A 20022-nucleotide genomic window follows, 5' to 3' on the forward strand; every position below is an offset into this window, starting at 1 on the left:
CACATACTAAAGTCTCTCCGAGCAGCGCATGCGCGCTGACTCAGCGAGACCTAAAAAAGGAAACACCCAGGGGCGGCTCCTCCGCTAAGGCGGAGGAGCTTCGCCCCACTGCTCTCAGAGCAGGACAAATAAAATGATAATAACCTTGTTATTTTAGTTTTTGTAGCTACAGAGCTGGGTTAGGGCAGGCGGGGCTTGTGGCACAGACTGGGAGGAGGAGTGGTTCGTGCACATTAAGTGCAAATGATGGTTTGGCCAGCCGTCTTGGGCCAGCCAAACAGTCATGCACACTTAGCATGTCCTCCACCTGGGTGAAGAACATGTACAGGGTCCCAGTCCCCATCTGAGCACTGAACCACGGGACTCAGACCAATTGGCTCAGGAGAGCCTGTGTGCTTCCTCCTTCTAGGTCAAAGAAACGACGGAGGAGGGACGGCAGCCGGCAGCTGTGAGGATTTAAGTGGTTTTATTTTTTATATTTTGTTCCCACGCCCTGCCAGTCCTGGAAACACCTTGACTAACAGAATTCCAAAGATCCAACATTTCATACAGGTTAATCACAAACTATTGCTACTAATCAAGGCTCTCAGAAAAAGTGCTGCTATCCATAAATATGAACAAGGAGCCGGAAATCGGGCTGAAGCGTCAGCAGTGCACAGGGTAAAACAAACTCTTCCACAACTCCGAAAAAAATGATTAAGTCCTATCCAAATAAAAGACAAGATCTACAAAGAAATCACACTTAGAGGGTCTACCGAGAATCAATGCAAAAAATTGATTCCAACATTTGAGGTCAACAAATGTAACAGATCACTGTCCTAAATATAATTGTGTAGATCAATTCGAGGCAGGACAAAGTCCTCTAAATTGTTGACTGTGGCTCCTGGAGACTAATGTTCTGATCCTTGTTTTTCCACTTTACCAAAATGCGTGTTCGTGGACAACTTGAGCAATTTTATTTCCCGTGCTGCTTACTTATGTGCCAAAAAATAAAAGCTGGGAACTCTAAAAAATATCAAGCGGCTGGAGTAAAACTGGATAGCCACACGTCTTTATATCATGTAGATGATAGAGGAATTCTGTACCCAAAACACACTTAGAAGCTGTGGCAACATGTTTCACATGTCTGGGAACACCGCATCCTGAGCACAATTTGAACATGTGTACTTCTATATTTGCAAGAAAGACACGATTGCTAAAAACTAATCTAAATCTCCAAGGAAACAGCATCTCTACAGCTAAGGAATGTTTATAACTGGCAATTGCTGTTCCAGAGAACAAAATGCACCAGCAGTGAAAGGGGATTAGTGTAGAACTACACGCAAAAAGTACTTTACCTTCGAGTGCAGATTTTTAAAAAAAAGTACTTGTAATAGTAGGGAATTGACTTTGACAACACGTTAGCACCCATAATACTGACAAAAAAGCTTCAGCGTGCCCCCAGAAGACCCTGCTTTTAACACAAAACCTTTACCACAAAGATGCAGCTTTGCTTTATGACACTAATCACCAAGACCCACCGTCAGCAAGCGCTGGAGCTCTGCCACATGATCAGTTAACGTGAAAATAAGACTGGGCTTAGATGCCTGCTAAAAGAACTTACACGCCGCTGACTTTTGAGTCAGCTTAGATTAAATATTTAACCAAATGTCAGACTGCGATGATGCATCATTTATTATATTCGAAGAAGCCTATCCTCTGCGAGTTCTGGTCTCAAATGTTTTTATGTCAGGGAGCTATGGAATATGGTTATTTTATTACAGGCTCTGAAACGCCTCACCTTACATTACCTTGGAAGCACTTGGCAGGTTCACCGCACAGATACATTTAGTTGCCTTTAATGGGTGTTATACCACCTTTAGTGCAGCTCTCTGCTTGGACCAAATCAGGTGCAGTTTACACCCTTTTTTGTTTCGGCTCTTTTTTTGCACATCAATTATGTAAAAGAAAAAAATAGCACCAGGCAAAAAAAAAAAATACCATTATTGGGTGGGCATTCTACATAGAACAACTTTGAGTCCACCAGGCTTCTGAATAAGCAGGAACGTGCCTGTAAGCAGTGTTTTGAAAAATAATGGCATCAAGATATGTGTCGGAATCATCAAGACCCAGGTGTGAAGCTAGTAGAAGCCAACAGTGCTGCAAGTCCATATTAATGACAATACAGCGCTATACAAATCTCTATTTAACATAAGATATTCTCAGGACATTGTGCCAAATAAACATTTAATGGCGCAGCAGAGGAACCCAAGTGTCAAAAACTAACGACACAACAGCATACACTCAAGACATAACAAAAGCAAGCATTGGTAAAGCCAATAGGTCTCGCCTATGCAAGAGCTATTGGCTTTGCCAATGTGATTTAGCCATTTTGTACACCAGTGTGGCTGCTATTCAGCATGGCTAAAAGTTAATGGCGTCGAGGAGAGTGGTGTAGAGTGGAATGGTGAAGAGCTAAGTCTAGTGTTGTACAGCGGAGTGACAGAGTGTTGTGTATTGGAGTGGCATAGTGTGGAGTTGCATAGAGGGGACTGGTGTAGAGTGCATTGGTGTTGAGTATTACAGAGTATAGTGGCATGGAGTGTAGTGGCTTTGAATTCAGTGGTGTACAATGCAGCGTCGTAGAATGCAATGGCGTAGAGTGGTGCATAGTAGAGTGCAGTGGGCGGAGTGGAGTGGTGCCTAGTAGAATGCAGTGGGCAGAGTGGCACAAAGTTCAGCGATGCAGAGGGCAGTGGTGCAGAGTAGAGCATAGTGCCATCGAGTGCAGTGGCGCAGTGTGCAGCGGCGCAGAGAGGTGTAGAGTGCAGTGGCACAGAGTGCAGAGTCGTAGAGCTCAGTACCAGAGAGTGCAGTGTTGCAAAGTAGAGTGTCAGAGTGCAGTGGTGTAGAGTGAAATAGAGAGGCATAGTGAGAAGTGGAGTAGAGTACAGTGATGCAGAGTAGAGTGCAGTGGCAGAGTGCACTGAGAGTGTAGCTGTGTAAAGTGCATTGGCGTAGAGTGTAGTGGTTAAGAGTAGAGTGGCACAGAGTGCAGTTGCATGGAGTAGCGCAAAGTGGCATAGAGTAAATTGTTTCAGGGTACAGTGAAATGGTGCAGGGTAGAGTGCAGTTGCGTAGAGTGGCATAGAGTGTAATGGCATAAAGTGGTGTAGAGTACAGTGGCAAAGGGTACACATGTGCAGAGTAGATTAGAGTGGCGTACAGTTGATAGGCATAGTGTGCAGGGGCATAGAGGAGAGTATTAAAGAATAAAGTATATTGGCATAGAGGGCAGTGTTGCAGAGTGGTGTAGAGTATAGTGGAATTGTGCACAGTAGATTGGTGTGGCCTAGACTGGAGGAGTGCAGGGTGTAGAGTAGAGTGGTGAAGAGTGCACTGGCGTAGAGTGTTACAGGGTAGAGAGGCGTAGAGTGCAATGGCATGGCGTGGAGTGGTGCAGACTAGAGTGGAGTATTGATGGTGTGGTAGCGCACTGCCATGACATACAATTACATTTGCTTAGAGATACAGTTTTACTAAAGCCAAGGCCAGCAAATGGAAAGCAAGACAACGTGAGTTACAAACCACAAAGCCAATGGCAGGCAATGGGAAGAATGCATTTCTAGGTCAACTTTATGAATGTCTCCAAAATATCTTTAGCAAACTACACAGCAGGGCTATCTGGTGGGCTGTGATCTAATGAGGCAAAGAGGTACGTACCTACAAACACTCAAAAAGCTCTCTCTGGATCTGTTCATCCTTATTAGTTTATAATATTAGACGGCATGTACTTCAGCTTTGGCCTAAAGCTAAACCAAGTTTGGCTTATTTTAGATTGCGGAGAGACTCTTTCACACAGTGAGTCTTGGCCTCCTTGAGCTCTGAAGCCTTACTCAAGTCATCCCACTGTCATACACCTGCCCATTGGTGGGCTTTGTGCTACCTGCTTGGAGAACTCATAACTATGTCATGCACACAGATGCGGGGCTCATTTTGGCCTCAGTGTTGGTTTGCCATCTACGCCAGGGGAAAGGTTGCAAGGGAATTTTGAGCAGGTTGTGAAAAGCAGAAAGAACAGGGGGCGAAGTGACCACTGTGCCGTGAGCAACAAGGTCAAATAGGCCTTCCATCTATGTGATATTATCTTAGCTATTCTAGTTCTGGTCACAGTAACAGGTTGCGCTTTTCAACACTCGCCCCAATTCAAGCACACGTAAACAAACGGTCCACTCAAATAACCAACAGCCAGACTCAATAGCGTCTCCCAGCTCCAGTTTTGGGAAGATAATCGAACAACAGAGCAGCCCAATAACCCCGGGGAAGCTTGGGCAGTTTAGGAAGAGAGCTGAACAGGCGCACACACATCCTTAAGGACCACCATATTGTAACGCAGCAACAGTCCAGTCCACTTCCACTAGCACAACGCGCTACCCTTCCAATCACTTGCCGACTTTATATCTGCCTTTGACCCTGTATAGGGCTACGCCGCCTTCCGGCTAGGTCCACGCTGTACAAATACCACATACATACATGGGGGGAGTTAGCGGTGCACCAAAAAGGGGTGGTATCCGTTAGTGGCCAAAAGACAATAACTTGTAGTAACAACTACCTCATTGTTTTGCATCACCAATCTACCACTTCTAAGAAGGGAGGCTGACAAATCAACTCTATTGCTGGAATGCATTTCTTCCGCTCTGCAATCAACACACCGCTGAAGGCACTGTTTTTCAACTTGTGTTTCACTGAAACTCAGCAGTGGTGAATTAGAGTCTGCATAGACCAACAGGTAGTTTTAGGGCCTGTGTGGGGGTGGGCAGACGCACCAAGCTCCCGTCCACACATCTTTTCCTATTCCGATCTATTTTTACAGTCTGGTGCATTGGTATGTTGGCCTCGCGCCAGCAGCATTCTTCGAGGGCTTCGCAGCCATGCGGCAGATTTCTGAGACCGTTACTTCATTTTCTCTCCGTTTAGCAACGGGGCTCAAAATAATTAGGGGGGATTACAGCGTATGAAAGTTAAAGGCCTTTCGATGTACATGCATGTTTTGTGGCATGACATTTTCTGCAAAAGTAATCTCTGGCTAGTTGCTGACCATACAACTTAACCAAATGTACGATTTAGCCAAAAACAAGAAAGTCAATAGTTGCTTAAACTAGAGCATGGTGGGAAAACAAATGACAGCGAACATATTTCACAATCCAACGCGTTCTGCGGCTTTAATAACGGGCCTCTCTTTGAACTTTGCAGCCACCAGCCTCCTGGCGAGTGTGACGCGGCAGTCACAGCTGTCGCCAGACTGCACCCTTCCCCGTCTGCACAGTGCGAGTCCCTTTCTCTGGCTCACCCCACTATCACTCAGCAGTCCCTGACAAAGATCAAATTGTCTAATTCAGGAATTAAAAAGAAAGGGGCAAAAACGTACTCTCTCTCGACAGATGTAACTTTTAGCAAGTCTGAAACCAGACATGGAATGTCAAATGTTTAAACGGGTAGTTGTTAAGCATGGGAATTTCCATTCGCATAGTGCTGGTATCACTTAAACCAGATAGGAAAAGAACTGCACTAGACTGTGAGACGGTAAAAGCAAGTTAGAAAAAAGAAAATGACACAAACTTACTAAAATAATTAGCGATTGTGTGTAAATAGCGACTGCATTTAGTTGTAGACCACTGTAACAAGGACTACTCTAAACTTTATTATTGTCACGTAAATTAGAGAAAATACTTAAATGCACTACACTGTTAAAGGATAAATTATCTGCAGGAGTTATTTTAACAGATTTTAAATAAAAATACTTTGTTTTATTTCTTTATTGTTGGCAGCAAAGCAAATCTAAATTAAACATGCCCGTTCGCTGATGGATAACACAAACCAGAAGTTCCTTTGCTTTGCTACAGCGTCTCCTCGACTGCCTACTTTTCAATTGTTCATGATATTTACATTCTAACCCTGATAAGTCCATCATCAGAATGTATAGAAGAACAGAGACATGGCCGCGTGCCCTCCTTTCGGGTCAATAATTTGCCAGTTTCACTGGAGTGCAGCCTTTTGCTGCAGTGTTGTGTGTGTTAATGGATGCATGTGTCACAGCAAACAGCGATCAACTGTTGCAGGTGCACAGCTGAAAGAAGATGTTGGTGGAAAGCCCATGATGGCCCGAAAGTATATTATGGAGGAAGTAGGAAGGGCTGCGCGCACTTATATTTCACCACATTAACGGTCCTTTTGTGGAGGAAGATGGTACTTTGTGGATGGAAAACAAAATGTGCATATTCACGTTTTTCAATTCTGCCATCACACCTTTTAATGGTATTTGACAAGTACAACCTTAATACCAAACTTTTTCTGCCATTTTGGTTTGCTTTTTGTGATGCGATAAATATAATGAACTTCTTATGCCTCAAGAGGTCACTGGGCAGGTGCGCATTGTTGCCCTGCCCGCGAGAGCCAGTCCGGCCATAAAGCTGGTATGCGCACGGCCATGTATTCCTACAGATGTTAAGGCAGTCACAGGAACTATTAACCTTCAGTGCGTCAGGCCATAATCATCTGACCAACAGCACCTCTCTTGAAGGCAGCCAGAGAAAGGCCTCGAATGAGTAAATCAAGTGTCTCCAACAGCAGCTTGCGAGAGAGGTAAACTAACCCCCAAATCCTGCAAGCAGAGGAGGAGCCAATAAGAGAGACTGCATGCGTAAACTAGAGCGCTGCACTCCTGTTCAATGACACACACTTTGCATGTCCTCAGGAGTTCCTTTGCTTCACAGCACGCCTGAGAGATCCTACGCATGTTTATGAAATTCTACCTAGGCTCTGCAAGATCGAAAGTAGCCCTCGGCGGATGGGAGTGAAACTAGCAAAAATAGGAGAGATATTGCTCCTGCACCCGAGCTATCAAAATACCATTCACCTCATGTGATCTAGCCTCCACCTCAGCTAGAATCATTCCCACGGCCTTCGACTTAAGACAACTGGGTTCTACTAAAAGAGATGTTTTTAAATCTGAACAGTGAGCACAGGTGTGTATTTGAGCAGCAATCATGGGACACTGTGTCCATTTTAAGCACAATCGACCAACATTGCACTCACTTCTAAATCTTAAAATATGCAGCCAAATACAAAATTAACAAACGCTCACTATAGCCAATATTGAAAGCCATCAAACAATACACTGAAGAAGTATGAAGTGTAGCTTCTACGGTGCCTTGCACCATATTACATACCACATACCACGCTGGGAAGACATGCTCACTCAAATCCAGCAGTATATCATCAGGGACTTCATGAAGGCACACATGAGACCCAACATGCATCATAGCTAACCCTCAAACATTACACCTGTGGAACTTTAGTGAAGCTTGCCTCCAGGCAGAGGTCACATACACCAGTGCCTGTGGGGCACCATCTGGACTTACATCACTGGCCCGTCATACCTATGTGCGAGCCACCCAACAGCCAAGACTAGGCCTTGGCCTGGGAACTGCGAGCCCACCTGATTTTCAGACATTGCCTTCTGTGGTGCATGCCACTATGTAAATGTGATCTTACAGCCAGCGCAAGCCTCTATGACCCGGGAACTGAGCACTGAGGGTACTGCAAGCACGGTATCAGTGTCACAGATGACCACCCTACTATAATATAATAATAATAATCCACATTTGTAAAGTGCGAACAATCACCCGTAAGGGTCTCTAGGCGCTGGGGGCCATGGGGAAGATTAAGCAAGCTATTGCCCAGAGTCACATGGTGCTGGGCTAATCTGCCTCCGGCGCCGGGGATCGAACCGTGATCCCCAGATTCCGGAGTCACTCGCCCTGACCATGGCGCCACACCTCTACTATCCTTAGGGGTCTTTTATCACCTCCAATGATGATCTGACCTCGTGTCCCTAACCTGGCTGCGTCCAGGCTCATAAGGTGTTAGTGTCTACTCTGCAAGTTAGCATAATGTCAGACACACTATATATGTTTTTTTTTTTCCATTTGGATTTAGTCCACGTGCAAAAAAATAAAAACATGTTAATCTCATTGCACAAATAAAAATTATAGTAATTTCTGACTTTTCCAATTATTTTTACAGAATCCCCTGAAACTTCAAACTATATTTTTTTCACAAGAATACTTTTGTAGGCTTCAACAGCATAGAGCAGTTCAGTGAAAACATCTCTGATATGATGCGTAAGAGCTTCACATTTCTAATACAGATTACTACTTTTGTTCAAGAACAACAACAATGACCAAAGTGTCATACATATGCATAAACGTAAATTCGTGAGGTCATAAGGTTCAGTATCTAAATTGAACAATGGGAAACAAAGAACCCTGGGCTGAAATCCCAGCTCTTCATGCCTGAACGATACTTGGAAAATCACTGTACCAGTCAATGCTTAATTTTCTGTACCTAACAAAATTGAAAGCGGTCCTTCAGATGGTAAGTACCGAAATTAGTAAAAATCTCCAGGCTGACACACCGTACATCACGACACACACAGGATAGGTCAGCCAAACCCAGGCTACTGATGATCCTCCTCAAACAGGAAATAGACTCTGGTCTGTGACAGAATCCTAAGACCAGGATGTGCAGGTAGGTACCAGAATCTGACAGCCCTGAGAGGCCATACAAACAGTGCCATAAAATTCTCTGATAACATAACAAATGATTCAGATCCCAGAACTGATAAGATCACCAAACGCCTCACTCATATAGGATTCCGCAGAATATAATATAGCCTTATACAAAAAAATAACTTCAAGTGCAGAACATAGACAAAGCTTTTTTGGCTCACTCATCCCAGCATCACATACCTAATTACACTTGAATACCTTATTACATTTTCGCTGACATCATATAATGAGCACATACAATTAATCCGCTCTGCACCTCCCACCTCCACATTATAGTGTGCGCTATGGGGGTTGCGCGCGAAGAATGCACATATAGGGTGTCAAACTTAGGGTGGCCAGATCGTGCGACCCAAAAACCGGGACATTTCGCAAAAATGGAGGAAGGACTACAATTTTACATCAACAAAGGGGCACAGAATGACAGCGCTCATCAACATAGAAGAGGCACTAAGAAAATAAAATGTAATTTTTAAAACCAGCATATTACCTCCTAATTAAATTGCTTACTCATAACAGCTGATAACCAGGCCTGCTTTGAAACACCTAAAAAAGTGCCTCTCTTTGTTTTCAGTTTACCCCCTCAAAAAAAACGGGACATTAGCCAAATTCACAAATCTACCGGGACACCTGTTGAAATCCCGGGACTTTCCAGGAAAATCCGGGACGCCTGGTCACCCTGTCAGTACGTCATGAGCCGCCCTGCCTTGAGCTCCCCGTCTGAGGCTCGCCTACCTGTTGTCTGGCTGCTTGGCGTTGGCAGGCGGGGGGTGCAGCACCGTCTGGTTGCCCTCCATCTCCACCACACACTTCGTGCCAAGATCCAGCTCTAACAGATGGAAAAAGAAGCACAGGAATGTAAGCGATTAGTGATCAAATAACAACAACGAAAAATAACCAACAATACAAACGTGGGAATAAAAAAAATAGAGAACCAGCAGAACAGCAAAGGGAAAAAAAAGCAACAGCTGTGCAAATTAAAACCAAAATAAAATGCCGTATAAAGCAAGTTGTAGTAATACACCCATGCAGCAACAAAACGGTGAACCTTAACAACTGCCAAAAATATAAAGGTAAAACAAGGCAAATGACTATAAAAAAAGAAGACAAGTGTGTGTAACAAAAAACTTGCACGGATCAACTGCCAAAAACAAAAGTTGCGACTCGACAATTGTACAAAGCATCTTGATAATCAAATGGAAACAAAGTAGAAAGATAGCAACAGCGTGAGACAATAGCATAACAAAAGGGGATATTTTGTTTTAAAAAGTACATCGAAAAAGCCATGCAGTGCTGAACAGCAAGGCTACTGTGGAAGCAAAGTGGAAGAAGACAAGTGTGGATAACGACAAGTGTGGATAACAAAAGGTGCAACAACACACCTATGCAAGGCAAAAAAAAGTGAGCCAGACAAGTGTGCATCCCAACTTTGCCAGCAGCACATGGCAATGGCCCTCGCACATAGGGAGAAAGATATCTGAGCTCAGCAACATCGCAAATAAAATAAAAGAGAGTTGGGGGTGAAAACAGAAAAAAGTCCATACCTCTGCGGTTCATGGGCCGGAGCCTGACGGCCACTTTGACTTTACTGTCAGACATGTCGGCGCTCTGCACGGCGGCTCCCTCCCGGGATTAAAGACAGTGCAGTCCCAGGTCGTCCCTCCCTGGAGTTCGGCTGCAATCACGCGAAGCCCCGAGGGCGTTGCGGGCGGCGCCGGGCTCGGGAATCCTGTGCACAGCTCCCAGGCGCAGCCTGCTCCATGCCCGGCTGCCCTGCGCGCATCACAGACCCGCAGCCTCCTCCTGAGGATCCCGGTAGCTGCGCTCCACCCTCAGCCCGGCCGCCATCTTCCAGCGCTGTCCGCGCAGCGGCACCAGCAGCAAACAGCTCCGGGATCATGCACAGCCGGGAGCCCCGTGTGCTCCCCCAGAGAAACCGTGACTGCCGGAGACAGCCGAAAGAGCACGGAAACAGCCGAAGATCGGGCCCACGGAAACACCCGAGGTTCTTCGGCAAACCTCGGAATTGAGGGAGATGCGTAAGTACGAGGCAAGAGGGGCGACCGGAGGTCTGGAGGATGACATGCAGGCTACTTAGCGCTCGCCCAAGGCCTCCGCGAACTGAGATTTTCACAAATCTCTGTCACATGCAGTTCGCGGCTGTAACTGTTTCTGAGAAGTTTAACGAGTTTTGTTTAAACATTATTTAACTTAATGTTTCTACTTTCGGTCTATGTATCAAATGTGCAAAAAATCGAGAAGAGTACTTGACGTGCCTTTCCAACTCTTCATACAAATAACAATTATGTTTTTAAGAAACTAGTGTCACGCGCTGTGCAGTGTGGTACAGAAACATATTCGGGCACGCAGTTGTCTTCGGGCATATCTTTAGCCTTTAGAGTACACGGGAAATACATCTGTTTATCAACTCCATGGCACTGATACTGGGAATCACCTGCAGGTTACGAGTTCGAATTCCGAAAGTCCATGTTTACGAGCTCAGTGAAATGAAGGCAATTCCTTGAAATGTACTTGCACCTCTTATTTACAGTGCTTCGAAGCGGCGAAAGTGTATTAAAGAGCATTATGAGCCAACAAGGCAGCAGAGTCGTTGAGCCCAGCCAGGGGTCTGGCTTGGCTCTAAGAATCTAGCGCGAGTCGAGCCATCACAATATATGACACGTAAATCTCGCAACAATATAGAATCAATAGAATAAAGGCTCTGTGTAATTCCAAAAAAAGATTATTCAACACGTGTCAGTATTTCAATTTAATACACTATATTATATATGTGCATCGAGTTATAATTTATTGAAAGCAATTGTTTCAAAACTTTTTTATAAATCGTTCCGTGCCCTGAAGTAAAAAAAAAGACATCAATGTGTCATGTGCACAGTATAGATGACAATTGAAGAAATATAATTGTTTATTATATTATAGAGGAGTGTTTATTTTGTTTTTTGTATAGCGTACATCCTCAACTGAATTAATTATGGAGCATCCTCAACTGAATTAATTATGGAGCTATAACATTTGTCGGTCAAGGAAAATAATACAAAGATTTGCCAAGTAACACTTTAGTCAAGTCAGGTAGCTGTGATTTGAGCCTAGTTTTCCTGGTTACACATTGTGCAAGTTGGTCACTGGATGTGCATCTCCTTCGAATTCTTGAATAATAAAGTGTTCATTTTTTTTCGTGAGCTAAATTAGTACACTATGTTCAATAAATACAAATCGCATGTTAAATCAATCTGAAAGCTGCACATGTTTTAAGTCTTTTTAGGAAAAAAGTGAAGGAAGGATGTTTTTTTCTTATGTTAATGTCACTGTTCGACCCTCTGACTCTTCCCCCTCCACTCCACTCTTCCCATTCCTCATCCTGCTGCTATGATCACCAATTAAACACGTTCTAGACCCTTCTCTCTTCTATCACCCCACTATCCATTTCAAGCCAACTAACAGACTCTCATGTCCACCGCTCAAATTAATTTAATATTTCCCTAGACTAATTCATCACTAATCCTGTTTGCGTTTCAGAGCAGCGTCCTGCTTGCCGATAAGCAATTTGATGCCTTATCAGAGGTACCAAGCACTATATAAATTCAAACCCTTCCCTCTTCTATCCCTCCACTATCCTTTTCCAATCCACGTGATTTCTCCTCAAATTCATTTTCATATTTCCATATACTAATTCAACACTAATCCTGTTAGTTTTCCGGAGTAGTGTGCTACTCACTGAAAAAAGCGCTTTAACGCCTCGTCAGGGGTGGTAAGCACTATTATGCTGGGGGCCCTGCTCAGATTTGTAATGCAGTGTTTATTAGCAGCTTCATTTGGTACAGTGTTAAAGCTGGGGTTTAGCAGTGTCTACCATGAGTTGCTCCTCTGTAGACCCCATGTAATGCACTTAAGTGGCATAACAGTGCCTCCAGTTGGCCTTACTCCTTCAGTTCTGGGGGGACTCAATACAGTAAACGTTGGTTCTTCTGATACTACTAAGTGAGCCCCGTGCACCATAATCAGCCCCACAGATGGACATAAACTGTGCTTTCTATGCATGACGCTATCCACCTCAAAAGATGTTAAGTACATGCACCTGCATCCTTTCTTACACTCAAGTAACACCCATGCATATGCAGTGACACGCAGTGCACTATGCACTGATCAAACCCCACTTACCACATCAACGTGTGTGATATCAGCCACATCACAAACATTTCCCCTGCAACCATGCACTCCGAATGGAACTCAGGAACCCGATGCAAAAATGTTTGACAACCTCGTCAGGGACATCAAGTGCAACGAACACAGTAAAACAAACCACCCAGGAATGCACTAAATTCCTCACATTGGTAATGGAAATAACTATATAGGTACACCAACACAATACAAAACAATCTAGTCTACCTAACATAATCTAGCCTAGTCTAACCTCCTTAACATGAAGTAACATAGTTTAACTTAACCTAACCATATCGCTCTGCTTTTGCAACCATAGAACACTAAGTAACAATCAGCATGACAATTGCAGGTGCAATATGCATGATGGAGTCACTAATAATGAATCATAGTGAAATGCATGCATAACCCAAATACATGGCAACCATCCACTTTTATTCCCAACATCAGACATTCACCATCCACAGTATTACCCCCTTCCTGGAGGCAGATCTTACATCGAAGTGCAAATGCTTGCAGTACTGCAACAAGCTTTGCACATCTGTTAATAAACTTAAAGCCCCAGTGCATTGCAAGTACATATGTGTCTGCTTGTTATTTACCATGTAAGTATTGTTTGTTCGGCACATAACCGCCCGCTAATAATATTATATAAATGCATGAATTCGCTGTTACAAAGATCCACCACATTATTGTTCCAAGTGTCATTTCAGGGCAGCAGTATCTCAGGGGAGTACTTTTCCAGCCTCACCGGTGGTTCTTTCAGATGCCCTTCTATGTTCTATTTCTGCCTCTGGCCACAATTTGTTTCGCACCATCCAGTTTTGGAACAATATATCACCTGTTTATTTAAGGAATTGCATAATATTTGGATAAAGAAGACTAACAAACTGCATCCGTGCTTCAGTGTTCTGACAGAGGCAGTAAGCATATACATATTCAGATCATGCCATGCAATAACACAACCTTATAATGTCTAAAGAAGTCCATCCCAACCAAAAATGGATAAATCTGTAAAGAATGAATTCTGTAATGAACAAGCCCTTGAGGAGGAAGGCCAAGTTTAAAAGGGCTGCCCGGCCCATAACTGGAGTAGGATGAGAACTTCATGCCTTCAGGTCAATGTAAGGGGGTTGCATTCCAGGCCTACCACACACCCTTCACCTTCTTTGTGTGCACCCTTTGGTAGTTGAACCCAGCAGTCTCTACTTCAGTCTTTATTGCCAGATAGTGTCTTACGCCTCCCCATTGCACGGGAAAATGGGAGGATTTATGCGTATTGCCTCAAAACAATGATCATTTCCCTAACAGATCTGTAACTTTCAGGTAGCACATTGGTGTTTGCAAATGATGAATGAACCCACAGTACCATTTGCCTGCATATAATTTGAGGTGCCTTTTAAAATCAGTATTATTATGGACCATGAGATCTTCTAGTGCAACTAAATCATGCAGATGGGATATGCCAGTTGTCATGGAAATGAAGGACTGAAAATTGACAGACTCTAGCAAGCATATATGATACAGCTCCATAAGAGGCGTGTGTAGAATGCTTTTCATATTTGTGGCCATAGCATTGAGTCCTCATCCGGTGTGGCCTTCATCTGATCCTAGCCCATGTATCACCTACATGATTAGATGGTCAATTCGGCCTCTGACTGCTGGAATACACGCTCACCGTGCTCGGATCTTGCTCAGCCAGTGTAGACGTGGGAGCGTTTGGGGCAGATTTACAGTAATTGTGAAAGCCTTGCTCCTCCTCTGAAACTGTGCAAACGTGTTGGCTTGTCTGTGTGGTACACACTGATTCACAGACATTAGTTAACATTTGCTGCTATGTTACATGACATTAACATGCTTGTTTTTCAAAGCTAATTTTCCTTTTCAAAAATGTTTGTTGCCTGACATTTACACCCTTTCTTGGTACTGCAGCGAGGATGGATCGACGCAGCACTGCTAACCCACAATGCAACTCTGCTGTCACATGATACAACTCCCCTTGGCCTGTTATTACATTAACAGATATGTCATTTTAAATCTAGTTTAAAGTGAGCTTGTCTTGAGTTTTCTCCATTGCATGCTGCGGGCATTGATGCTTGCATAAAATCCCATGGCATACTTTAGTTTCAGATCTCGGGAGACTATGCTTCTAACCGGAAACAGCCCCTTTAATCATAAACATATAATCCAAATTTAAGGAATATATATAGTACAATTCCACAGCACAGACTACAGATATTCATCCGCTAACAAAGCAAAGACACATAGTTGTTAATTGTCACCTATGGCCCAGTGTGACACATACTTTAGATATGAATATTAAGCAATTCAGACAGGAGAACTCCTTTTTCTTGGCATCTTGCGAATTACCCGAAGAAAGCAACGCTGACAAGCTGCGACTAGCTGTCAGCTGGTGGAGGGAAGCAGGGCTGACTGCGCTGCCAGGCAGAGAGAGCACACCTCGGCTTGCATTCGCTGTCAAGTGCGTCACTTTAATTCTAGCACGTTATCTTCATTAAACTAACCCCCTTTCGCAAAAGAAAACAAGGGAAGTGAACAGACTCCGAGGCGGTTGTTTCAAAAGCTGCTGGCTGTGGCTAAAAGCGCGATGGCAGGAGTCGGGCCAAGCGGCTGCGCCCCTGGCATTCTGGACATTTTTCTGAAAAATGGGAATAATTTAGGATGTAACCATTTTGGAAGCTGGAGCAGCTGGTGAATCTGATTTGTCAGTTGCAGAGAGCGAGCACTGATTGTTTTTAAATAAATCGTAGGTTAAGTAACAGTGTTTGTTGGCTGTGCAATGCCAGTGCTTGTTGGTGGAAATGCCATGACTAAGTAGGATTTGCCGGAAGTCTAATACTTTCGGAGTTTTTTTTGTTGCATATTTATATAGCGCGAACTCGACCCGAAGGTATTGGAGCGCTTTACATGAGCACCATATTTACATTACACATTCAGGCACGGGGAGATTAAGTGATTTGCCCAGAATCACAGAATGTGGACTCGACCCCGAGGTGAGGGTCATAGACGTTGCTGATCTGGTTGCAGTTGGCTCTCTGCCAGGTGTGCAATTCTGTGTCAGGTCGAGCAGGTGGAAGCTCAGGGTTGCCCATATTGGGGTGAGGGGGGAATAGATGTGGACAGACCCTTTGCCGTCATGACTCTGTCCCAGGACTCTATCGCCGCCCTTGTGACAGGTGGGATATAGAACCCTGGAGGGCGGTGATTTTATGGAGTCAGGGGATTTTGCAAATATGTATCCCAGCTATAGATTAGTCAATGAAACGCCAATGCTTTTCTATGAGTGGGTTTTTCCATTCCACCATGCATCTGAGTTGGGCTGATAGATAGTAGTGGGTAAGGTGGAGGATGCCTAAACCTCAGTTTCCTATAGGTAAGTAAGCTTGCTTCCTCACCATGCGAGGTTTCTTGCCATCCCAGATATAGGTCTCTATCAAGTGCTAGAGCTTTCCAATCAGGTGAGGGGGTGGGTATAGAGGGAGGGTCTGCAAGGTGTACAATATTTTGGGCTGTAGGGTCATTTTTAGGTCTCGCCTGACCCAGCGCATGCGCTGGTCTGGCGAGACTTATTGAGAGGGCTCCAAAAAGTGCTACCAGGCCAGCCTAGAGCTACAGTGCATGTGCGCGGGCGCACGCGCCGCACTTTACCGCGATTGCTTTCACTTTCGCGGCCGCATGGCTGCTTTGATGTTTGATCGCAATCACTTTCGCTTTCGCGGCCGCGCGGCTGCTTGGCATAGCCAATAGGTCTCGCTTTTGGGACCTTATAAGTATTTAGTTATGCAACTGTTGCATGCCTAAACACTTATAAGGTCCCAAAGGCAAGACCTATTGGCTATGCCAATGCTTGTTACTGCTGTGATTTTGCCTACCCATGAGATGCCTTCAGCTTTGAAGATCCCTTTGTGCGGTGATTATGAGATTGGAGTAGTTGCTTTCCACCATCTCCTGCAGGGAGGGGAATAGTTTCAGTCCCAGATAAGTCACCCCTTCACTCGCCCATGGGAAGGGGAAGAGGCATTCTATATTGGTCTTGTCGTCCTGTGGTATGGTTAGGTTGAGTACATGGATTTTTGGGATATTCACTTTGGAGTCGGAGTCCTCTCCGAATGTGTCCAGCTCCCTCAGGAGAGCCGGGAGTGAAGAATGTAGCTGGGATAGGGCGATCATGACATTGTCAGCATAAAGGGCTATTTTATATTCCTGGTTGCTGAGGGCGATGCCTTTGATCATTGGGTTTGCCCGTATCTGCTTAGCTAGCGGTTCCATATATAGTGCAATGAGGAGTCGGGATAGGTGGAATCCTTAGCGAATGTCCCTGTCTATCATAAAGGCTTGAGAAGTCAGTTCAATAACTCTCACTTGGGCATTTGGTTCAGCTACTCGAGACCCACTTTAGAAACCACTTTCCCAGTCCCACATTATCCATAACGTGTCAGAGAAATGGCCAGTGTACTCGGTCAAATGCTTTTTCAGCATCAATTGATAAGAGTAATCCTGCGATTCATGACCGGGCAGTTTCGTCTATAAGGCGCATATGACATTTGGTGTTGCCACTGGAACCACATTCCTGGATGAACCCAGCCTGGGTGGCATCTACAAACCCCTGCCTGTTTGAATTTAGGTGGGTGGCTAGAATGCTTGTGAAAAGCTTAGTGTTGACATTGAACAGGGATAATGGGCAGTATAGTGATGATAGTCTAGGGTCTTTACCAGGTTTGGGTATCAAAGTAATCATTGCTCCCCGCATTGTTTTAGGGAGGGTGTTGGTCTCACCAAATTAGTTGTATAGGTGGATGAGGACAGGAGCTAGTTGTGGCCCTAATAGTTTGTAGAAACTAGGGGTGAAATCATCAGTCCCGGGCTGTAGCCAGGTTATGGCAGCAAGGACCTCATCTACTCATATCTCTGCCTCCAAGGAGAGTGCATCTCCCTCAGGTAGGTGAGTGGTGTGCGTCAAAGAGAGGAGCACTTCACTCTTCTTTAGATCTGTTTCTTAAGCCACATAGAAATTTGTGTAGAAGGACCTGAAGGCCCGAGCGATTTCTGCATCGTGGTGTGTTTTATGGCCTTCCGCTGTCTGAGTCTCAGAAATCCTGCCCTTGTGAAGTTGAGCTCTCAGTTTATGAGCGAGTACTTGTTACACCCTGCATAATATTTTCTCTTGATGCGAAAGAGAACATATTCAGTTGTATCTCAGTCGAACGCTTTAAGTTGCTTTCTTGCAATAGTTAGTTGCCTTTAAACCCTAAGGGCACCTGATCATTTATGGGTCTCCCCTAGGGCCCTCATGTGATCCTCTAGTGCTGTGCATTTATCTCGCCTCATCTTATTGAGTTTCACAGAAATGGCCAAGAGAGTTCCCCTTATTTCTTGTTGCAGCGTTTCCCAGACCAGGGAGACTGGAGGTGTCAGGTGTGTTGTTTGTTTGGAGAAAATGTAGAATGGCCTCTTGGAGCTCTTATTTTGGTGGATTTCTATGTTAGTTGTTTATTGTTAAGTTGCCATGGCTTACGTGGGGCAGTAAGCCAAGGCACGTGGAAGGTGATTGTGATAGGGGAGTGGTCAGACAGTGCTGCCACCTCCATATCAACGTGGCCAGTGGTTGCCAGAATACTTGGGGACAATAAGAATTAATCAATTTGAGCATAAAGTAGAGAAGAAGGTGTATCCCCTGCACAAGAGGTGTAAGGAAAGTCAAGCATCCGCTAATCCCATGTCGCTCAGACACTGCAACCCTGCGGTTGTGAAGGCCCCTGATTGATCCGATCTCTGGGCCGATATGCCCAGTGAAGGGTTTTGGATGAGGTTAAAGTCCCACCGATCACTATCTAAGTGTCTAGAGACATGGCAGCCAGGCCAAGGGCTCTAAGGAGGAACTGCTCCTGGTGGTCATTGGGTGCATATAACGTGGCGAGGGTGAAAGTGTAGATATTCACATAGATGCTTAGGGAAAGAAGTCTCTCCGTTATTTTTGCTTGTGTTTGTATAATTTGGCCCTAGAAGTTGCTAGGGTCAGAAGGAAGTTCTGAAGGAGAAGCATTACATATCGAACCACCAGGACTGCAACCTCCCCCAGTTCTTTCTTAGGAGGTGTGTCTCCTGTAGGAGAGCGATATCACTGTTGGAATCTCTTAGGAAGGACAGAAGTGCTAGTCGCTTTGCGGGGAGTTAAGGCCCCGGACATTGGGGCCCAATATCCTAACCATCTTCAGGTGTCAGGTGAGTGAGAGTGTGAGGATCTGGGTGTACACTCACAGATACCATTCTGGGTCCAGTCAGTGTCATTTACGTAACCCTAGCTCAACCCTGGGTAACTGCAGTTGTGAGCAGTAAGGCTTGGCAAAGGAACTTGGTGTAAAGCATTTAACAGCACAAAACAACACAATGAGAAAACCACACACTAATAAAAAGACACACCACAAATTTATACAAATATTACTGTATTATTTTGAATTTTTAGAGACCTTGATCATTAAAATCTACCAGAGGGTTCCAGAGATACAGATCTTTTAAGTGCAACTGCAAACAAGCACTGACACATCTAAAGTCTGAAAACGTTTGAAAAGCTTGTAAAAGTTAGTGCAACTGTTCCGGCCCAGCTTGGGTGACTAAATCTAGCAGGAAAATGGTCCAGGGGGCCAGAAAGGATACTTTGGAAAGATCCGAACCTCATAGGACAACTGCCATAGAAGTCAATTGAGTGGTCCCAGGGCCGGACTGGGAACCAAAACCGGCCCTGGCAAAGTGCTCTGCTGGCCCCCAGGGGGTTGGGGGTGCGGCCGAGCTGTTTGCCATGGCCAGTTTCGGCTGATTTTGTTACAGAGGCCGATATGGCAGCTATGCTGCAAACACGGCCCTGTAACAAACTAGGCTCCCAGGGGACCAAAACCGTCCGCCAACCTTGGCGGCCCACCGGGAAAATGCCCGGTGCCTGCTACGGCCAGTCCTGCCCTGATTGGTCCTGATACTGAGCGATGCAGGCTAAGATGTTCAAAAGGATGCTCCGGTTGTGGTGCCATCAACAAAGGTGTCTCTGTGGTGGTTCCTTGGACCAGGAGTGATGTGGGGTGACTTTGGCCATGGAGATCGGGGTTCCCAGAAGTCCTCTACATTGCAGTAGTTGTACAGCTGATGCTGCAATATTGATCACGTTGCACCGTAGTTGGATGCAAACTCTTTGGTGGGGGCTGGTGTCACTTGAGTAGGACAAATC

At 44.9% G+C, this 20022-nt stretch overlaps 1 protein-coding gene and 1 long non-coding RNA gene across 2 annotated transcripts in view; one reads left to right on the top strand and one right to left on the bottom strand.

Annotated features, from left to right (window-relative positions):
* KIF13A (kinesin family member 13A) overlaps positions 1–10346 on the bottom strand; it is a 758668-nt gene extending 748322 nt beyond the window's left edge. Inside the window, exons 1-2 of the mRNA XM_085607091.1 lie at positions 10151–10346; positions 9342–9435 (exon numbers count right to left, since the gene is read on the bottom strand). Coding sequence (XP_085463217.1) covers positions 9342–9435; positions 10151–10205 — 149 coding nt within the window. The 5' untranslated portion in view covers positions 10206–10346. The remainder of the gene's footprint in view (positions 1–9341; positions 9436–10150) is intronic.
* A 165-nt stretch (positions 10347–10511) lies between these two features.
* LOC146822938 (uncharacterized) overlaps positions 10512–20022 on the top strand; it is a 93500-nt gene continuing 83989 nt past the window's right edge. The window contains exon 1 of the long non-coding RNA XR_014962096.1: positions 10512–10645. This is a non-coding gene — a long non-coding RNA (uncharacterized LOC146822938). The remainder of the gene's footprint in view (positions 10646–20022) is intronic.

This window comes from Triturus cristatus, chromosome 5_2, assembly GCF_964204655.1.
Source record: "Triturus cristatus chromosome 5_2, aTriCri1.1, whole genome shotgun sequence".
Lineage (NCBI taxonomy): Eukaryota > Metazoa > Chordata > Amphibia > Caudata > Salamandridae > Triturus > Triturus cristatus.